Genomic DNA, 17608 nt, shown 5'->3' with positions numbered 1-17608 from the left:
GCATTCTGTGTAGAACTGAACAACATGTTAAGGAAACCCAAGAAAAATTAAACAGAATATGAATATTTAATCAGATGAATATAAAGCAATATTTGTATAAAGTTAAATTGGATTTTGAAATTGACACAACCACATATAATTTGTAATAAGTATAATAATAAAAGCTTGAAAATGCTTGGCTATAAATTAATTTATACAAGCACCATTCTTGAAGGAAATTCTTCTATTTGATTCTTCTATTCTTCTAATGGAAAAAATTCTTCCATTTTTTTCTCATCAAAAATATGCAAATTGTAATTAACAGATGAAGGTAAAATTCTTTGTGTCCATTAGTATATTGAGAGAGAGAGAGAGAGATGTATAAGCGCTCTCCCCACTCTCTCACAAAGACAGAAATCAATGCAAGGCTATGGTGAAATTTTCCTTCTGTGTTGTGCTCTATATTTCTTCACAAAGCTTTGATTTTCTGGATTCATCAACCTTGAACAACATGAAAAAATATTCTTCTGAATAAAAATGTTCATAATGTAAAAATAGGAAATTTGCAGTTATGTATGCTGTTGAAACAAAATCCCTCTAATTGTTATTCTGGTGTGACTAAGTACATATTGCTAAATAAAAATTGTAATTGTAACAAAATAAGATATGTGAAAATACATTGGAGAATTCTGCTTAAATCTGCAAATAAAGATATCAGCTAGCTCCTACCAGTCTTTGTGAAATTTGGAGATAACAGCATGGACCTATTTGAATCATTAATCTTGGCAAGCATTACTGTTGTAGCTTTTGTTGAAATCTCCTTTGTTGGCTGTACATAAATTAGGAAAATGCTCTTCTTGGGATTGACTTCTTGCCTCTTTATTTCCAGATTGCTTTTACAATGAGTAAAACATCTTCAACCAACAACTCAGTGATCCAACCTCAAAGTTCACCGAGTGATCAGTCTTTATCTGTGCACCCATCCAATGTCATCGAACCTAGTGTGGCCAAACGGATCTGCTTTTATAAGAGTGGAGATCCTCAGTTTAATGGAATTAAAATGGTTGTCAATAGCCGCTCTTTTAGATCATTTGATGCTCTGCTTGACAACTTATCAAAAAAAGTTCCACTGCCTTTTGGAGTAAGGAACATTACTACACCCAGAGGAGTGCACAATATCAATAATCTGGAAGACCTTGAAGATGGAAAGTCATACATTTGCTCCCAACAAAAAAAAATCAAACCCATTAATTTGGAGGTGGCCAGAAGAAAGCCATTGCCATGGCAGATTAGTAGGCCAATCAGTGCTCGTCGTAAGGCTGTACAGTTAACCAGAGAAAGCAAAGGGAGTATGTTCCAACTGGGTAGCACTATGCGACTGAGCACCCCTAAGAAGCTGCTTGTTTTCAGAAATGGCAATGCAAAAATCTGGTGTAGAGTTGTCTTGGATAAGAAGAACACACAAAATTTTGAGGCCTTTCTGGACCATATCAGTGAATTAATGCAGTATTCAGTATTGAAATTATATACTACTGATGGGAGAAAGGTAAGATAACTATAAAATAATAATCAAATATGTTTCTTTTTGTGGAATCGGGAGAGGGACTTCTTGTGAATCACACAATATTTCCGAGGAAATGCTCTTCAGTAGAGGTACTTTTACTGTCAAATTAGGCCATCGAAAAAAACACTTTCACTAAACTTTTATAGCAAATATTGAAATTGAAGCATTCATCAATCCTTTTTTTCTAATTTTACTAAAAGCATATTTAGTATGGGTAGTGAGCTGGATGGAAAACAAATAAAATAAATAAAATAAATTTTGCTTGGCTTTTGTTACTAGTAGGTCAAATTCTTACATTTCAGCATCCATATAATAGATTTCTGTTATTTATTTACTTACTTACTTAGTTATTTATTCATTGCCTGTATCTACAACAAATTTATTATTATAAAAATTTTCACCACAGAGATCAAGAAAAATAGTTTGCCACCTTTCCAAGTCTTTCACATTTAAAACACCTGATTTACATTGTCCTGTATTCTCTAGTTATTACTAGATGCTTCAGTATTAAGAACATGGAATTCTTGGAAGCACAAAATAAGGAGGCCTTGGGATATGCAAAGAACTGTTTTAATCTGCACCTTTACCTTCTACTTCAGCTGCGTACTTTTGTTAAGGAGCTTTTCCGGGGCATCTCTAGGAGCGTCCTCAATCTTACTACCAGCAATTAGTCACATCATAATCTCTTAAGGGCTATACTATGCTTAGACTTCTCATGAGGCATAATTCTAGTTCTTTTCCTATTCACATTCACAACAGAAATATTTCCCTGCCTGCTGTCTTCCAAAAAACAGTTGAAATATTTCAAGTTTCCTTTTCCCAAGATGACTGTAGTAAAGCTTTGATGAATATTTAATATCAGTATGTCTTTGTCAAACAAGAAAAATGCAAATATTGTGATGATAGAAGAAAGAGCTGTAAAATATTTTTTAAATCTTAATTATGATTAGGGGTGTAACATTTTATTTAAAAACTTTCACTGTTACATGAACTTGTCTTTCTATTAGGAATAGATAGCATGATACCTACCAGCATTGCTACATTTACAGATAACTACTTGCTAGACATATTCTTGCTGAAATACGCCATGGGTTCATAAAACTTTTTAAAGTTTTCAAATGGGAACATTTCAGTTACTCAACCTAGTTTTCTGTAGAATTTTTCTGGTTCCCAGGGAGATTTAAAGGAAGTAGAGATGGGTAGCAGGTAGAAAACAGAGCAATGCTAATAAAAGGAAAGAATAATAGATCAGCCTGAGAAAGGGAAAACCTTGAAGTAGAGGATGTGATTTGCTGAAGATGCCTCTCAAAAGCTCATGGAATTCTGGAATTTTGTGAGCTGGCTGAGAGCAGACTCCACCTGCTGTGCTAATCAGCTGTTCTGTATTTATCGATGCTGTGGTAGCAATGCAACAACAGTGCTCCAGTTCTTAAACATTTACCAGCATACCACTGAGTAGAGGTGACCAGGAAAGGAACAGGAGGATGCAATATAAAAATAAGTGTCCGACCAAACAAAGCAAAATGACCAGGATCGAGTTACCGCAATCTTAGAATGTCCAAAAGTCCAAGAGAAGGAAGCACATAGATTGTGGCTAACATTGGAAGTGATTTTCTTTCCCTGTATATGTGTCTGTGCAATACTACAAGCTAAATGGACACTGGAAACATGGAGATTGCTTGGAAACATGGTTTTAATGGTGGACAGGACCACATGGCTTGAGGTCCTAGGCAAAAAGGGCATCACGTGCTTCGAAGATGTAGAGTGAAGAAAAAGAAGCGAAGGGGCTTGCTGAGAGTTCCCGAGTTTTTTATACTCTCTGTTTGGCCTCACCTCTCTGTTTTCTATTCCTGTGTAAGAAATGTATTCTGATTGATTGTCAGACTCCCAGAGGTGTGTGTATGTGTGCATGTGTGCGTGTGTGTGTGTGTGTGTGTCTGTGTGTGTGTGTGTTAGCTAACTTTGTATGTTGTGTGTCTTTGAGTTCCAAGCTTGATTGTGTTCCCAGGTGCCCTGTGGTGAGATGGGTAAAGGGCTAACACTATCATGCCTTAATCCCATCACCCTGGAGCTGAAGGGGACTCTTTGTTATGAAGAATAGACTGCCTCAGGTATTTTTATGTCCCATTGACAAAGGTGGGGGCTATTAAGAGTGAGCCTGTTTCCTGCCTAAAACATATTTCTCCATTTCTTATACAGGGAAATATAATATTCTGTCTTCTTAATATTTTCCATGATATTTCATTGTTCTGGGAGAGGGGTGGGCTTTAACTTCCTACACTCCCTCACTACCAATACTGCCACCAGTGGATATGATGTGCAAGTCTAACCAATTGTTAGTTTACACTTCAGGGTTTTGTGCCAGCTCAAAGTATGGGTTAATTTGGTAACTGGATTAAATTTGCTTTGTTTTTTTTATATTTGTTTATTTAATATGCCATCCATTACACTCTACAAAGTGACTATATAAATGAAACCAATGTATTTTGAGGATATTTTCTAATAGTTATATATGAGAAAGGGGAAGTGATCTAAAAAGAGGGTTAATTTATTTGCTTCTTTTTCAGGTCTCCAACCTTCAGGGTCTGATATTGTGTTCTGGAGCTGTTGTGGCTGCAGGGAGAGAACCCTTTAAGGCAGGGAATTATGATCCTCGTAGGTATTCATTGCCTGCAAGACTTCCGGGGGTCTCCAGTCGTGTCCATCCCCAAACAAACCTCAAGTCAGAGAGCAGAAAAAGTAAGTTCCTTAAATTATCCCACTTTTCCCCATTCTTTTAAATTATTGATAAGGTCAGCCCTAGCATTAGGTAAAACACATTGGCCAGCTTGGGAAACTGATTTTGGGTATCATGAAAAGGATAATAAATGGTTAGTTAGTTAGTTAGTTAGTTAGTTAGTTAGTTAGTTAGTTAGTTAGTTAATATGCTGCTGCTTCACTTGATTTAGCCTGAGCTTTGGGGAGATAGATAAAGGCAAGTAACAGTGTTATTTTATACTTTAGGTGCCAAAATAATTTAACTTGCTTTCACTCTCCACTTTGAAATTGAAAGAATGTGAAATGTATTTTGTTCTCCTCAGAAAACATGATATCTTTGGCCTGCCTTTATATTAAGAACAACCACCACCACCCAAAGCAAATCTCAAAGACCAGACTGAACATTACCAGTAGTCACCAGAAACAATCACTTTGTTTCATCCCAATCTATTTTGCTCGATTGCTATAAAGGGCATCTATGAATACTAATTTAAGGTTCTTGAAAATTGAGTAGGTGAAAAAAATAGTGGTTAAACAAGCAAGCAAATTAATACATATGAGAAATAAAACACATTTACATTCTATAGCTGAGTGGTCTACCTATAACCTAAAGTGAATTTAAGAATTAGAAATGAAAACCTAGAAGAACATGAAGTCTGTCTCAATGCTTGGAGATTTGTGTCCCGGAGCTTTCATATGTGCAAAATGTGACTCTGGGCTGTTAAATGTTACATTAAACCAGGGGTAGTCAACCTTTTTATACTTACCGCCCACTTTTGTATCTCTGTTAGTAGTAAAATTTTCTAACCGTCCACTGGTTCCACAGTAATGGTGATTTATAAAGTAGGGAAGTCTATTAAATTAAAAAAAAGGAAAGTGCTTCAGTATCGGACAAAACTCCTACCGCCCACCATGAAAGCTGGAACGCCCACCACTGCATTAAACCAACACTAAATGGCAACAATAGCATCTTTAGTGGCACTCAATTCTGCTTTCTGTAGTTGCTTCCATAGCATCAGTTAGAATTTGTCCCCCTTATCTTTCAGTCACTTTTTGTCCTTTTAAAACAAAATTATGATGATTATGGAAGCAAGGACAACATAGAGTAAATTGATTTTTACAAAAATAACAAATTTGCTTGTTCATTCAAGCAAATTTTTATTCCTGGAAATTGCATGGGCAAGTCCCTATAAGTTTCTTTCAGTGACGTGCAGTCAGGGGAGGCAGGGGAGGCAGGGCCTCACCACTGTCATGATGAAAAGAAAAACAAAATTAAAAGGAAAAAGGCAGAGGTAGTTGCTGGTAGTTGCTGGTTAGTGCTTAACTGCAGGGGGAGACGAGAGAACAATGGGCCTCCTCTACTTTAGCTTTATGATTACTTGAGCAGAGTTAAGCAAGGGTTAAAAGGCTAAAAATTCCTTATGCAAAGGAGGCACGTGGTTCTCTCGCCTCCTCCTGCAGAGGGCACTTTGTTTAGAGGCTTTTAAAAAAAAGTTAAGCAGAGTCATCCACGTGGTGACTCTAGCAGCAACTATCCTAGCCTGGTTAGAGCAGCTCTTGCCTTTTTCTTTTTACATTTTCATCATGGCGGACAAGAGGAAAGTTGAAATCCTCTGACACAGCTGGAAAAGGTATGTGGGTTGGAGGGAGGGGGTAGGGGGTAGGAGTTCAAAATTATTTGTAAGTAATTGTAATTTGTTTTATTATAAGTAATTTGTGTGTGTGTGTGTGTGTGTGTGTTTTACCTGCCTCTGCTGGTGCGTGGGCTGGCACTTTTTTATTTTTTATTTTTTAAAGCCATGCCGCCGCGTCTCACCATAGAGCAGGACACACTGGCTTCTGGCCATACAGCGGGTCCCATTGTATGGCCGGGGTGGCGACATGCACTTTAAAGTGCCAGCACGCCTCCCGGCCATAAAGCAGGGCATGTTTCGCTCTATGGCGGGGCAAGGAGGCATGCACTTTAAAGTGCCAGCGTGCCTTCCGGCCATTCAGCAGGTCCCGCTATATGGCTGGGGAAGCAGCATGCACTTTAAACTGCCAGCACGCCTCCCGGCCATAAAGCAGGACATGTTTTGCTCTATGGCGGGCGCGGCACCATGCACTTTAAAGTGCCGGCATGCCTTCCGGCCATAAAGCAGGTCCTGCTGTATGGCCGGGGCGGCGGCATGCACTTTAAAGTGCCATGCGCCAGGCTGGGTGAGTCCCGGAAGACAGGCGGGAGATGGCACAGGCATCTGGATGCTCTCCTGTCACTGTCCCTGAGGAACCACCACCGCTGCCTCACTCCTCCTTGTCTTCACCGCACGTCACTGGTTTCTTTGAAGGGTTTTACCCTTGCCTGCTTCCTAGGGCGGAGAAAGAGTGACTAGCTCAAGATCATCCAACTGGCTTTGGGTCTCAGGCAGGATTAGAATTCAGTCTCCTGATTTCTAGCCTGGGGCTTTAAGCACTACACCAAACTGGCTCTCTAATTTGATTTTAGCTATACTTTGTTATTCGTTGCATACTACTGGCATTAAGTAATATGCATATTTTAGATTCCAAAGAGGTCCTTTGGGACATTTGGGCTTCCAAAGAGGTCCTTTGGGACATTTGGGGGTTCAAATACAGCATCTGCCAGCTCTTTAAAGCAACTGACTCTGAGAAGTGACGCAGCTGTTTTAGAGACCAGTAGGCAACCACTGTGCCTATGTTCCCACACATTTCGAGTTAGATTTCTTGGAATTGAATTTAAAAAATGCCCAGCTCTATTAATTAGACCTTTTAAATAAATATGTGCAGCTCAGGATATATATTAGAAAATCAAGGAAATTTTTAGGTACTTTCTCTGATTCATCTAGAAAACAAAGAGTAAAAAGTTTTTAAAAAGTAATATAGTATGTTCATGTGTTGGCAACTTCTTTCTCCACAGTTGTCTGCAATCCTAGGAAAAGAAGAGTTTGCTTTAAAACTTGACAATAGATGCTAAGTGAATATTCCCACATGCCTATAAGCACTTTTTTCTGAATCACAATCATATGTATATGTACCCGCATAGTTTAAATAATCCCAGATTTTGATGAATATCATATAATTAGTTGTTGTATCAATTTATGTAGCAATTTCACAACTGCTAAATTAATAAAAAGAAATTTCAGTGCATACGCAGCTCCTTTATTAGGAATGCTTTTTTATTTGTGTGTAATTTAATATTGTCTACATGTTTTATACATCTACATATCTGCATGTTTTCTGCATGTTTTGTACTAACAATGATTTTTTGTGTCTTTTCTTTTGCTTCTTTGCTACCTGTCTGCTGCTATTTTTATGGATGTTTATGCTGGATGACTATCTTCCACACTTTAATCTAACCTTGTCATGTTGGGTGCTTTCAATAAATTGCTTGAAAGTGAGTGGGATTCAGATAGATTCAAGATCCAGAACTCAGATGTTCTCTGCTTCTTCTTATAAGGAGTACAGCAATGATAGCAATTCAGATTCCTCTTTTATTCCTGACAATGACATGGGCACAGTACAAAATTGTTTGCATGCTGATGAAGATTATCCTGCAGAGCATTTCACTGATGACATTGAAAAGTCTGTTCATCTTAATAAAGATGGCAGTATGACAGTTGAGATGCGAGTTCGGTTCAAGATTAAAAAAAAGGAAACGATAAAATGGACCACCACTGTTTCTCATGCTGGCACTCCAGCAGTCATTCCAGAAGTTCAAACATCTGATTTAAATAATCTGCCATATAAAAATCCCACAGAGGAGTTCAGCATTGCTGAAAATGATGTCCCAATGCAGCAAATCTGTACAAAAATGATCAATCAAAATCCTGCAAATCAATTGAAAACCAGCACTTATGACATCTGGCAGGATCAACTGATGAACACAGAGTCGAGGCAGGAAATAAATAATGATCTTAAACTTAATTTCTGTAGGCCTCCTACTCCTGGGCCTAGAAAAGTCAGACAAAAGAAAGCGTTAGTTGAAAGTGTTACAGTGGTATCAGACACAAGTGTCCAAAAAAAAATGGTAGGTCAATTTTCTGTCAGTGAAGAAATGGACAATGGCAAAACCAAATCTAAGCACTGTATGATTACTCATGCTACCAGCCAAATAACAAATGTTACTCATCCCAAAATTAGTGGAGTATGCAATAACCATACACTGAATCAAACTCAGACTGACCAAGAGGAGAAACAAATGTTGAGCAAAAGCACAATTAAAAAGTCCTATGATCTGCCTGAAGAGGATGTATTATTACATAATGTTTTGGAGAAATCAGTTGTAGAGAAAGGGTTACCTAACAGTTTAACACCTGAAGGTTATTCTAGTATTGGACAAGGACAATCTTTGGTAAAGAGGAATAATATATCTATACCATGTTTATCTAATAAATGTGATGCTGTAGAACAGGAACTAAATTCCTTCACCAACCAATCAGAATGGTCTCAGTTAAAAACTAAAGAAATTATATATGACCAATGTGAAATACACCATTGTTCCTCATCATTGCCTCCTAAAAGCAATAATACAATTTGTAAATGTTGTCCAATGACTCCTAAGTTAACAGGATCTGATTATATTGCTTCTACGCTCTTCTCTGATGAAAGCCAAGCTACATCATCTAGTGACAAAAAGAAAAAGAAGAAGAAAAAGAATAAATTAGATATAGTGAAACAAAATGTGAGTTCCCCAAAGGACTCATATGACATTTCCATCCAAGGTACTACAGAGAAATATGTAAACACCTGCACAATTCACAACACAAGAGAGAAGATGAATCATTCTCCTACAGAGCTAGCAATTTATAAAAGAGAGCTTGCATTTCCTGTTGGAAACTCTGACGGTGCTATTAAAACCATAAACACCAGAGGTGATTTATATAGCCCGGTTTCAATTATATCCCAGCAGAATGATTTAGAAGATAACATAAATAAAAATCTAAATAGTCAGTTATCTCGCCAAAATAGCAAATCTATGAAAGCTGAAGATCTACTATTAATAAAGGATAACACAAAACATGAATTTGAACAGATTGAGGATGGGACATGTAAAGCTCTTAATAAAATAGAACGACCACCTACTTCACTAAAGCCTTTAAGTGATTCAGGAAATGGTCAGAAGGCAGAAGATAAAAAGGGAAAGATTATTTCAACTAAACTGATAAAATCATCATCAAAACACAAAGAAGTGAAAAAGAAGAAAAAATCTGAAAGTGCCACGGGTAGTATAGACAAGGTATTGGATGAAATGAAAGCGTTGGATACTTTGGGACATTCAGACTTTACAAATGAGATTACAAAACAGTCTCTTGAAAATTACATTCAAACCTGGTTGCAAAATGTATATCCAAAGGCTGAGAGCCCCCCCCAACACTTGGCTCCTATAAACTCAATTAACAAGAAATCACATCACCCGACAGTAAAATCATTCTTAGATAAAGGAAATAAAGAAACTGGGCGCAATAATATTCCTGAAGATCAACAGAAGAGTACGTTAAATAATCTCAGTGAAGTGCAAGCTTTGGAAGAATCATTTAAAGAATTATATGAAACACACAGAGATTGTTTAAGAAATGTTGATGGGATCTTGAAAGATGAAGACAAATATTTAATGCCATCAGATACTCAGGAAAAAGTGAAACTTTCCTTGTGTGATATCATACATAAATATAAAAAAAAGCTTCAGGAAGAAACTGATCATACCAGATGTAATTCTGAAATAAATGCTCAAGTTGATCCTGAATCTGTTCCAGCTACTGAGGCGGAGAAATATTGCAAAAATAGTCTTTTGCTACATAAATTGAAATCAGAAATTTTCAATCTTGAAAAAACCAAAACTGGATTCCTCCAAAATTTAAATTGTCTTTCAGATATTTTTTCTTCTCTCCTTGTATCTCCTTCCAATCTCCTGCTAGTTTGGCTTCTACTAAATCTGAAAGAATGTTTGCCCTTTATAAATAAAGATGAGAAGGTGGGAACTAGTTGCAGTTGTTCAGAAATCTCTATGCTTTCGCAATATTTGAAACAGGTTCTGGCTAAAGAAGAAGATGAAAAGTTAATGACAGCTGCTTCTGACATGCAGGATTGCACAGCAAACTCCTTAATATTTTCTGGGGTGCAATTAGAAAAACAGGAATTAACATATTGCCAAGAAAATATTGCTCTGATTGAAACTAAAAATATATCAGGCACTGAAGAACAAAAACAGCCAAATGAGAATTTGATCCTGAATGACAGTTTAAATTCTGGAGAAGTGTTAGATGTGAAAGAGGTAGCAGAAGAGTTACGGAGCAGCTATGAAGAACAGCAACCATACAGCCACCCAGCAGAACATTCAGATATGTATGAAATGGTTGTGATGCAAAATCTAAACTGCACAAAAGCACAGTCAGGAAATGTGTTTTCAAATGAAGACTTTCTTGAAGAAAATGAAGCCATTCCATTGCAAGAACTAGAGGAAAAAATCCCAGATCCATCATTAAATAATGAAAAACCCAAGCTGTTTGAAGAATTTAATATCCCCATTTTCAACACTAGTGATCATACTAATGGGCAGATTTTTGATCCAGAATCATCACAATTAGATGATGAAGAATTAAATAGCTCAGAAGAGCAAAAATATACAACACCAACATGTGAAAGTGAAGATTCCGATGAGAACCTTACTTTGACTATTAAAAACACTACAGATGAGAACCATGTAGAAAATTCTACAACGGATAATCTAGAGGAAAATGATTCTTCAGTGGAAACCTCAGAGAAATTTTCCATTACTTCACCACAACCTTTTGTTTATGAATCTAATCAAATTCCAATCAATACTGAGGATAAGAAATCCAGAGTGAAATTAATAATAAATAGACTTGAGTGTGGATCTCATTCAAATGCTTCTTCAGAGTTGAAAAAAACCATTGGAAGTCCTGGCACATCTGATTTGTCTGATTATCGACCAGAAACTGATGAAAGTGACAGCAGGTCTAGGCCGTCTAGTGATTTGTCTGATGAAAGTACAGATGAAGCAATATATGAAAAAAGCTACAACACAGGCTATGTAAAAAGAACTATTGAACATCTTTATGGTAAATCAGAAACTGAATTTAAACCCATTTCCAAGCCTTGTTCTCCATATATGGGTCAGATGCTATCCAAAGATACAGACGTTCCCTTACATGTCATCACTGATAAAATCCCCTTGTTTGGTCAAGCTCATAATGGATGGCCTGAGGATAAAGGAGCTTCTTCATTAATATCATACAATAAGTTTGATTTAAATACAATCAGCAATGAATATGCTATTTTGCCAACTCCTGCATTCAGCCTTAATGGGGAAGAAACATGTAACACTGATTGTTTACTGCAAAATGCTAACCAACACAGTGAGTTTAAGGCCCAGATTGCTGAAGATGAAGGGATACTGATTGATAAAGGAAAATGGCTTCTTAAGGAAAACCATTTAATAAGAAAATCACCCCCTGACAACAGTGGGATGTATGGCAATAAGGATACAACATCAGTTGATACTTTTTTTGACAATCATAGTAGTGACATTCCATATTCTCATTTGCAGAATATGGAGCTAAGGTCAGCAATGAAAGAAATATCATCTTCTGATTTGGAATATATGGCAAAGCCTTGTGACAATGAAGGCAATTACTTCAACATGCCTCATGATAGTGATTCAGAGCCTTTTCCCCCTGTTCCAGGTATAAAATGCAATAACAGCCCAAATCAGAGGAAGGAATACAACACTTCTTCAGAATGTTGCATAGAGCTGAACAGCTATTCCCCAGCATTCTCAAAGGTCGATTTTAAATTACCTAACAATCGAATACACCCTCTAGATCAAATTACAGATGACGCACTAGTTCGGACCCAGCCAACTAGGAACGCCACTTCAAACAGGAATAGGCCTGAGACTCAAGATTCTTTAGATAGACTCCATGCTATTTGTGGACAACATTGTCCCATACTGACAGCTCTCATAAAGCCACTGAATGAGCAGATTAGAGGATGTGCTTATCAAAAAGCATCTGATATTGAGAATCTAATCTGGCTACCATACTTGATAAATAAATCCATAGGGAAAGATAAATGTATAATTAAACTCAGTAAAACCCATGATCAGCTGAAGATCAGCTGCATGAATAAGAGTTCAATTAACATTTTTGGAAGACATTACACTGACAACATCTTAGATATTACAAATTTTAATTTTAATAATTTTAAGTTACCTTTCTCTCTAAATTATCTCTATGATATCACAAATGTTAGTAAAGGAATGTTATTAAAGACAGAGGTATACAAGAATCATGAAAGTAGCAGAAGAAAAGATGATGATCTTGATGGGATAACTGTAGAATACAGAAATAATTTATCTAGCTATCAAAGCACAAGAAGTAATGCTAATCAATTTTTTGGGGGGGAAAGGACTTCTTCATTAGAACATTTTATAGCAAGTGGTCAAAATGAATATTTTCAAAGGAATTTCATAAAAGTGACTTACTGGGAAATAACTGTATATCTGAAAGATAGAAGTGTTCAGTCTTGGCAACTTTTATTAATATTTAAACAAAAACCATCATTCAAGAAAAATTATTTCGGGTTGCTTGTTTTTCTGAGTATTCTTACCTTTTCTGTAGAAAATGAAGACTTTTCACCCAAGAAGTTCAGGTAATAGTAAAATAAAGATATGTTGTTTTTGTCTATCTCAAGATTAAATGGCAAAACTCCATAATTTTATGAGCATTGAAGAAAAAGAGCTGTGAATAGATAGATAGATAGATAGATAGATAGCTAGATAGATGGATGGATGGATGGATGGATGGATGGATGGATGGATGGATGGATGGATGGATGGTGGATGGACGGATGGACGGACGGACGGACGGACGGACGGATGGACAGACAGACAGACAGACAGACAGACAGACAGATAGCTACAGTGGTGGCATTCAAATAATTTAACAACCAGTTCTCTGCCCTAATGATTTCTTCCAACAACCAGTTCACCAAACTGCTCAGAAACTTAACAACTGGTTCTACTGATGTGGTGCGAACTGGCTGAATCCCACCACTGGATAGATAGATGATATCCTAGTTGGCAAAGAGCAAGTAGCAGCTGAATTGATAGCTGAATAATGGATCCACTCAAACAAAAGACAAATCTTCAGTTTATCAACTTAACACTGCCATTTACAGCTTAAAACAATCTTGTTCTGCATTCCAGTAATATTTAATGTGCTACACGAGTATATATTAGTGCACATATATTTATAATATATTTAACTGTATAACTGTTGACCAAAATTCATCTCCTGTAAAATAAAATGAATTAATCCTCCCTCTGCAGAATACCAACCATTCTTTTTCTACACATAGAAATAAACTCTACACGCACTGTTTTTCCACTCCTTTGAGGAAGGAGGAGACAGAGAAAGAGAAAGAAGAAATGAATGGAGATGAGTTGAAGGGAAAGTATAGCAGCTGCCTTTGGAAAGCAAGAAAAAAACTAGAGAAGAAGAGCAGAACTAGATAGAAATTAGGTGATGGCAATAGATAATTGAATAGAAGAAGAAAGGTGCTTAGGTATTGGCAGCTTTCTGAACTGTAATTAAATTCAGATGAAAAAGCAATGGTACAAGTATTCTAGCAAGTGAAATAATTTTCAAATTAGAACCATTATATATCAGTGATCATCAGGGAGAAGAGTTTCTGTGTCTTTTACTCATAAAATTACAATGCACCAGAGGGAAAGTGGTTTATTTTCCTTATAACTGGGAGTCTACAGTTGGTTCTTTACATAACTGATTAAATCTTAGTAGTAAAGAAACAACTCTTACAGGCATTAACTAAAAAAGGAGAAAATCAGAGTCAAATAGCCCTCACCGCTCATAAGGCAGATCTTCCAGTAGCCATGCTAATTTGAAATTCTTTCTCATTCCTTTGCTTTCAAAGCTATTCTTAATAGCAATTTTAAGAACCTCAATTCACAGTTAATTTTTGCAAAATATATCTGTATTTGCTGTTAGTAAGTATAATAATTTTTCTAATGAAACACGACATCCTTATTTTTTGGAAGTTCAAACTAAAGGGGGAAAAAGTAGTTACTAAGTTCTCTCTATCTTTCTCTCTACCTATGCAATTTTATTTTTTTAAAAAGTGATTATAGTCACTACAGAATAACTAGTGCAACCTAGGTAAAGAACAATGTTCCCATAAATTAAAAACATTTCAGAAACAAGCAATAACCTCTTGGCATCATTGAAGTACACAAACCAAGCAAAATACTCTAAAACATCTTAAATAAACCAAAAGGCCCAATACCTCCACAAGAAGGAAAAAAAGGCATCATTTACAATATTCAATGCAAGACTGCAATAGCCACTATAAAGGCGTATGGCAGAAGACTAGCAGAGGACATCCATAAACACCAACTAGCAGCCAGAAAACATGATGAAAATTCCTTAAATCTCACAACATATGGTAGATTCAATGACAGACAGACAGATAGAAATAGACAGTAACCCCGCATTCACTCATGCTGATGATGTTACTTAGTTAGGTAATGAAATGTTCTCAACCAGAGTACCTAGAACTCCACAGCTCATCCCTGAGTGACATACATTCTCTTTTATTACGCTATTTAAAATTTATTTTATGATATTCAAGATCAGAAACACTTGAAATACTTTGATATTTTGATTTTTATGGAGGTAGCCATTTTTGTTCTTCAGACATTAACTCCCTATATTCTTTGGCAATTCAATGAGATGCAAATTCTTTACCCTTTGTTCATATGAATCTTAAGAATAGCCCATCCAAAATAATATGTATTCTCCAAAGTTTCCTTTTAAACATTGAAGAAATATGGAGGGGGAATGGGATGGGGTCAATTAACATTCCTTGGAATAAAGAATAATCAATGATCAGGAGAATTAGCAAAGCATAATTTCTGAATTTTTATCAAAGCTAAGCAAATGAAAGAGAAGTCCATTCATGACTTTCCTTCAAGATCCGACAAATAATAGGCCCATGGAGCTAATCTATATTTATCAACTGGTCTCCATCTTCAGCCTTCACATAATCAACTAAAAACCTGCAGACATGGTGTTTTTGTTATGCCAGAAAAAATGCCATTCTTACTGATTTTTAAAAGTTAAATGTATGATTCTTACTAATATTCTTAAATAAATAAATTTCTAAAATTGAACAATTACCTGCATACACAGAACTAACATAAGCTGCAAATGGGTATTTATTTTATTTGCAAATTCTGAAAATATAGAAATATTTTGGACATTTGTGTATGGAACATTGTATTTCTACTCAATAAATTGTATATGATCTTGAAATACTAAAAACAATAGACCTGCTGAAACTTTCTCGAAATAGCACAACATCTGGTCATCTCCAATATCTGCTCCAAAAGTTTCTCAGTTGTCTGGAACAGATTTGAAGATGAGAAGAAGCTGGATCAAGAAGAAAGAACTGTTCCTAGTAACTGAAGCTATTTCACCAGGAGAATTGCATCATGTTAAATACATCAGATAAAATGCATGCATGCACAAAATAGTGAATATTTACTTAAAGGCCAAATTACTATTCAGAAGTCTAGTTTTATATTACAATAAATCTCCATACAGTAAACATGTTAGCAAGCATAGAGTGTGATTCTAAACAAAAAACAAAACAATCTAATCAAACACAGATTGCAGAATCGTGTAACTGAAACTATTTAAATGCACAAGGCAACTCAGAGAGGTTATCCTAGGGACCACCCCAGCTCCGATTGCTTCTCTCTGTCCAGTACAATTAAGCAGAGTGCATTTGCTAGGGATTCCATCCATTTAACAGGATCCATGATTGTAGGATGCAGAAAGTGTACAGTGCCTGCCCTCTTGAATGACATTCTCTCAGAGATTTGCACAGCTTCCATCTCCATGATATTTAGATAGCTGCTGTAAACCTGATTGTTTTCCTAAACCTTCTGGATGGGTTCGGGTAGGCGAAGCATTGTTATGTTTGTTTTTCCAGTCAGCTAAAGTTCTTTTTACTTATTTCTTCATAAGTTGGTTTTTATTTTTAAACTTCCCAGAGTCCTTATGAATTTGGCTACTGTAGCATCTAAATTTGTATGGATGGATGCATAGAAAGATACAGAGAGATAATAATTTTCATATCTCTCTGCCAATCCAATTATTTCTGGTTCATATTTACTGACAAGCCAATGGTAGCTATGTTTTTGTGTAAATAAAAATGTACATTCTGTTAAAACAATGTTTATCATTAAGCTGCAAATATAAAGGAATATCATTGGTTGAAAGACTCTGTCCCTATGATTCTGGAGACATGGAATGCTCTGGACATATCCTTCTTTGCTGCTCTTTTTATAGAGAAATCTGAGAAAAAAATATTTTCCTATTAATTAATAGGCATCCTGGCCGTTCGGGTACTGTTTACCTTCAGTGGTTGCTTAAAGACAAACTTTGTAGTCACAGCACATATAGCTAGATTCTGCACAACAAGAAGTTCTCTGGAACTTGATGAATAAACCATTATAACCATTTTATACAATTAATGCACCAAATCTTTTGATATTATCACCCTGTTGTATTTTATTAACTATAGGCTTCACAATTTAAAGATTAATGTCAAATTATAGCTTAGGCTGTGCTCTTGTTTACATGCAACTGATAGATAGGCTGCCAAATTATGATTTTAACATATGTTTTATTTGTTATTTGTTATTATTTTATTCTAAACTTTCAATTATGCTCTTTGAGTATTTTAAATTGCATTGGTATTTGATTGTAATAAATATTTTGAATTTGAATTTGAATATCATTAAACTTACTGCACAATAAAACTATGAACAATAAACTGAATTACTATTATGAAGCTGTGATATAACTGAATGAAGTAAAATAAAGAAATTCTGATTAATTTGAGTCCTAATTTGCTTGTGAGGTGAACAATCTAAATTGAAGGTCAATGTAAGGCTTGGTGACATTACAGGTAGCTGATTGTAGGAATGATTTTTATACATCAAGGTTGTCTTAATTTATTTTTTCAGCACCTGCTTTTGCAAGATGTAAATCATTACTGTTCTCAGTTTATGAAACAAAGATAAGAAAATATATTTTTAGAGGTTAACCATGTAGTTGACTTTATATGTGCAAATCTATATTTACTAGACCAAAATGAGGCTCCAGATGAGATTATTAGGGCACAATAGTAAACATGAATCAGATATCTGATCTTGTTGTCAGCATGGATTTGGTTTAATCATATAAAAATTGTAATTGAGTTGAG

The 17608-nt window shown here is 35.9% G+C and overlaps 2 protein-coding genes across 2 annotated transcripts in view; both read left to right on the top strand.

The window, feature by feature from the left end:
* Positions 1 to 17608, top strand: part of RP1 (RP1 axonemal microtubule associated) — a 211981-nt gene that overhangs the window by 2749 nt on the left and 191624 nt on the right. Inside the window, exons 2-3 of the mRNA XM_087707060.1 lie at positions 869 to 1525; positions 4111 to 4282. Of these exons, the coding sequence (XP_087563186.1) occupies positions 869 to 1525; positions 4111 to 4282 (829 nt within the window). The remainder of the gene's footprint in view (positions 1 to 868; positions 1526 to 4110; positions 4283 to 17608) is intronic.
* On the top strand, positions 7561 to 17239 carry LOC106551550 (oxygen-regulated protein 1). The gene has a single exon (XM_014069669.2). It carries the CDS (start codon positions 7614 to 7616, stop codon positions 12969 to 12971), a length of 5358 nt encoding a protein of 1785 aa, XP_013925144.2. The 5' UTR covers positions 7561 to 7613; the 3' UTR covers positions 12972 to 17239.

The sequence above is a fragment of the Thamnophis sirtalis genome, unplaced genomic scaffold (assembly GCF_051295495.1).
Source record: "Thamnophis sirtalis isolate CommonGarterSnake01/CBP01778 unplaced genomic scaffold, rThaSir2_p1.2 scaffold_2, whole genome shotgun sequence".
Lineage (NCBI taxonomy): Eukaryota > Metazoa > Chordata > Lepidosauria > Squamata > Natricidae > Thamnophis > Thamnophis sirtalis.
This window is presented reverse-complemented; position numbering and strand designations above follow the sequence as displayed.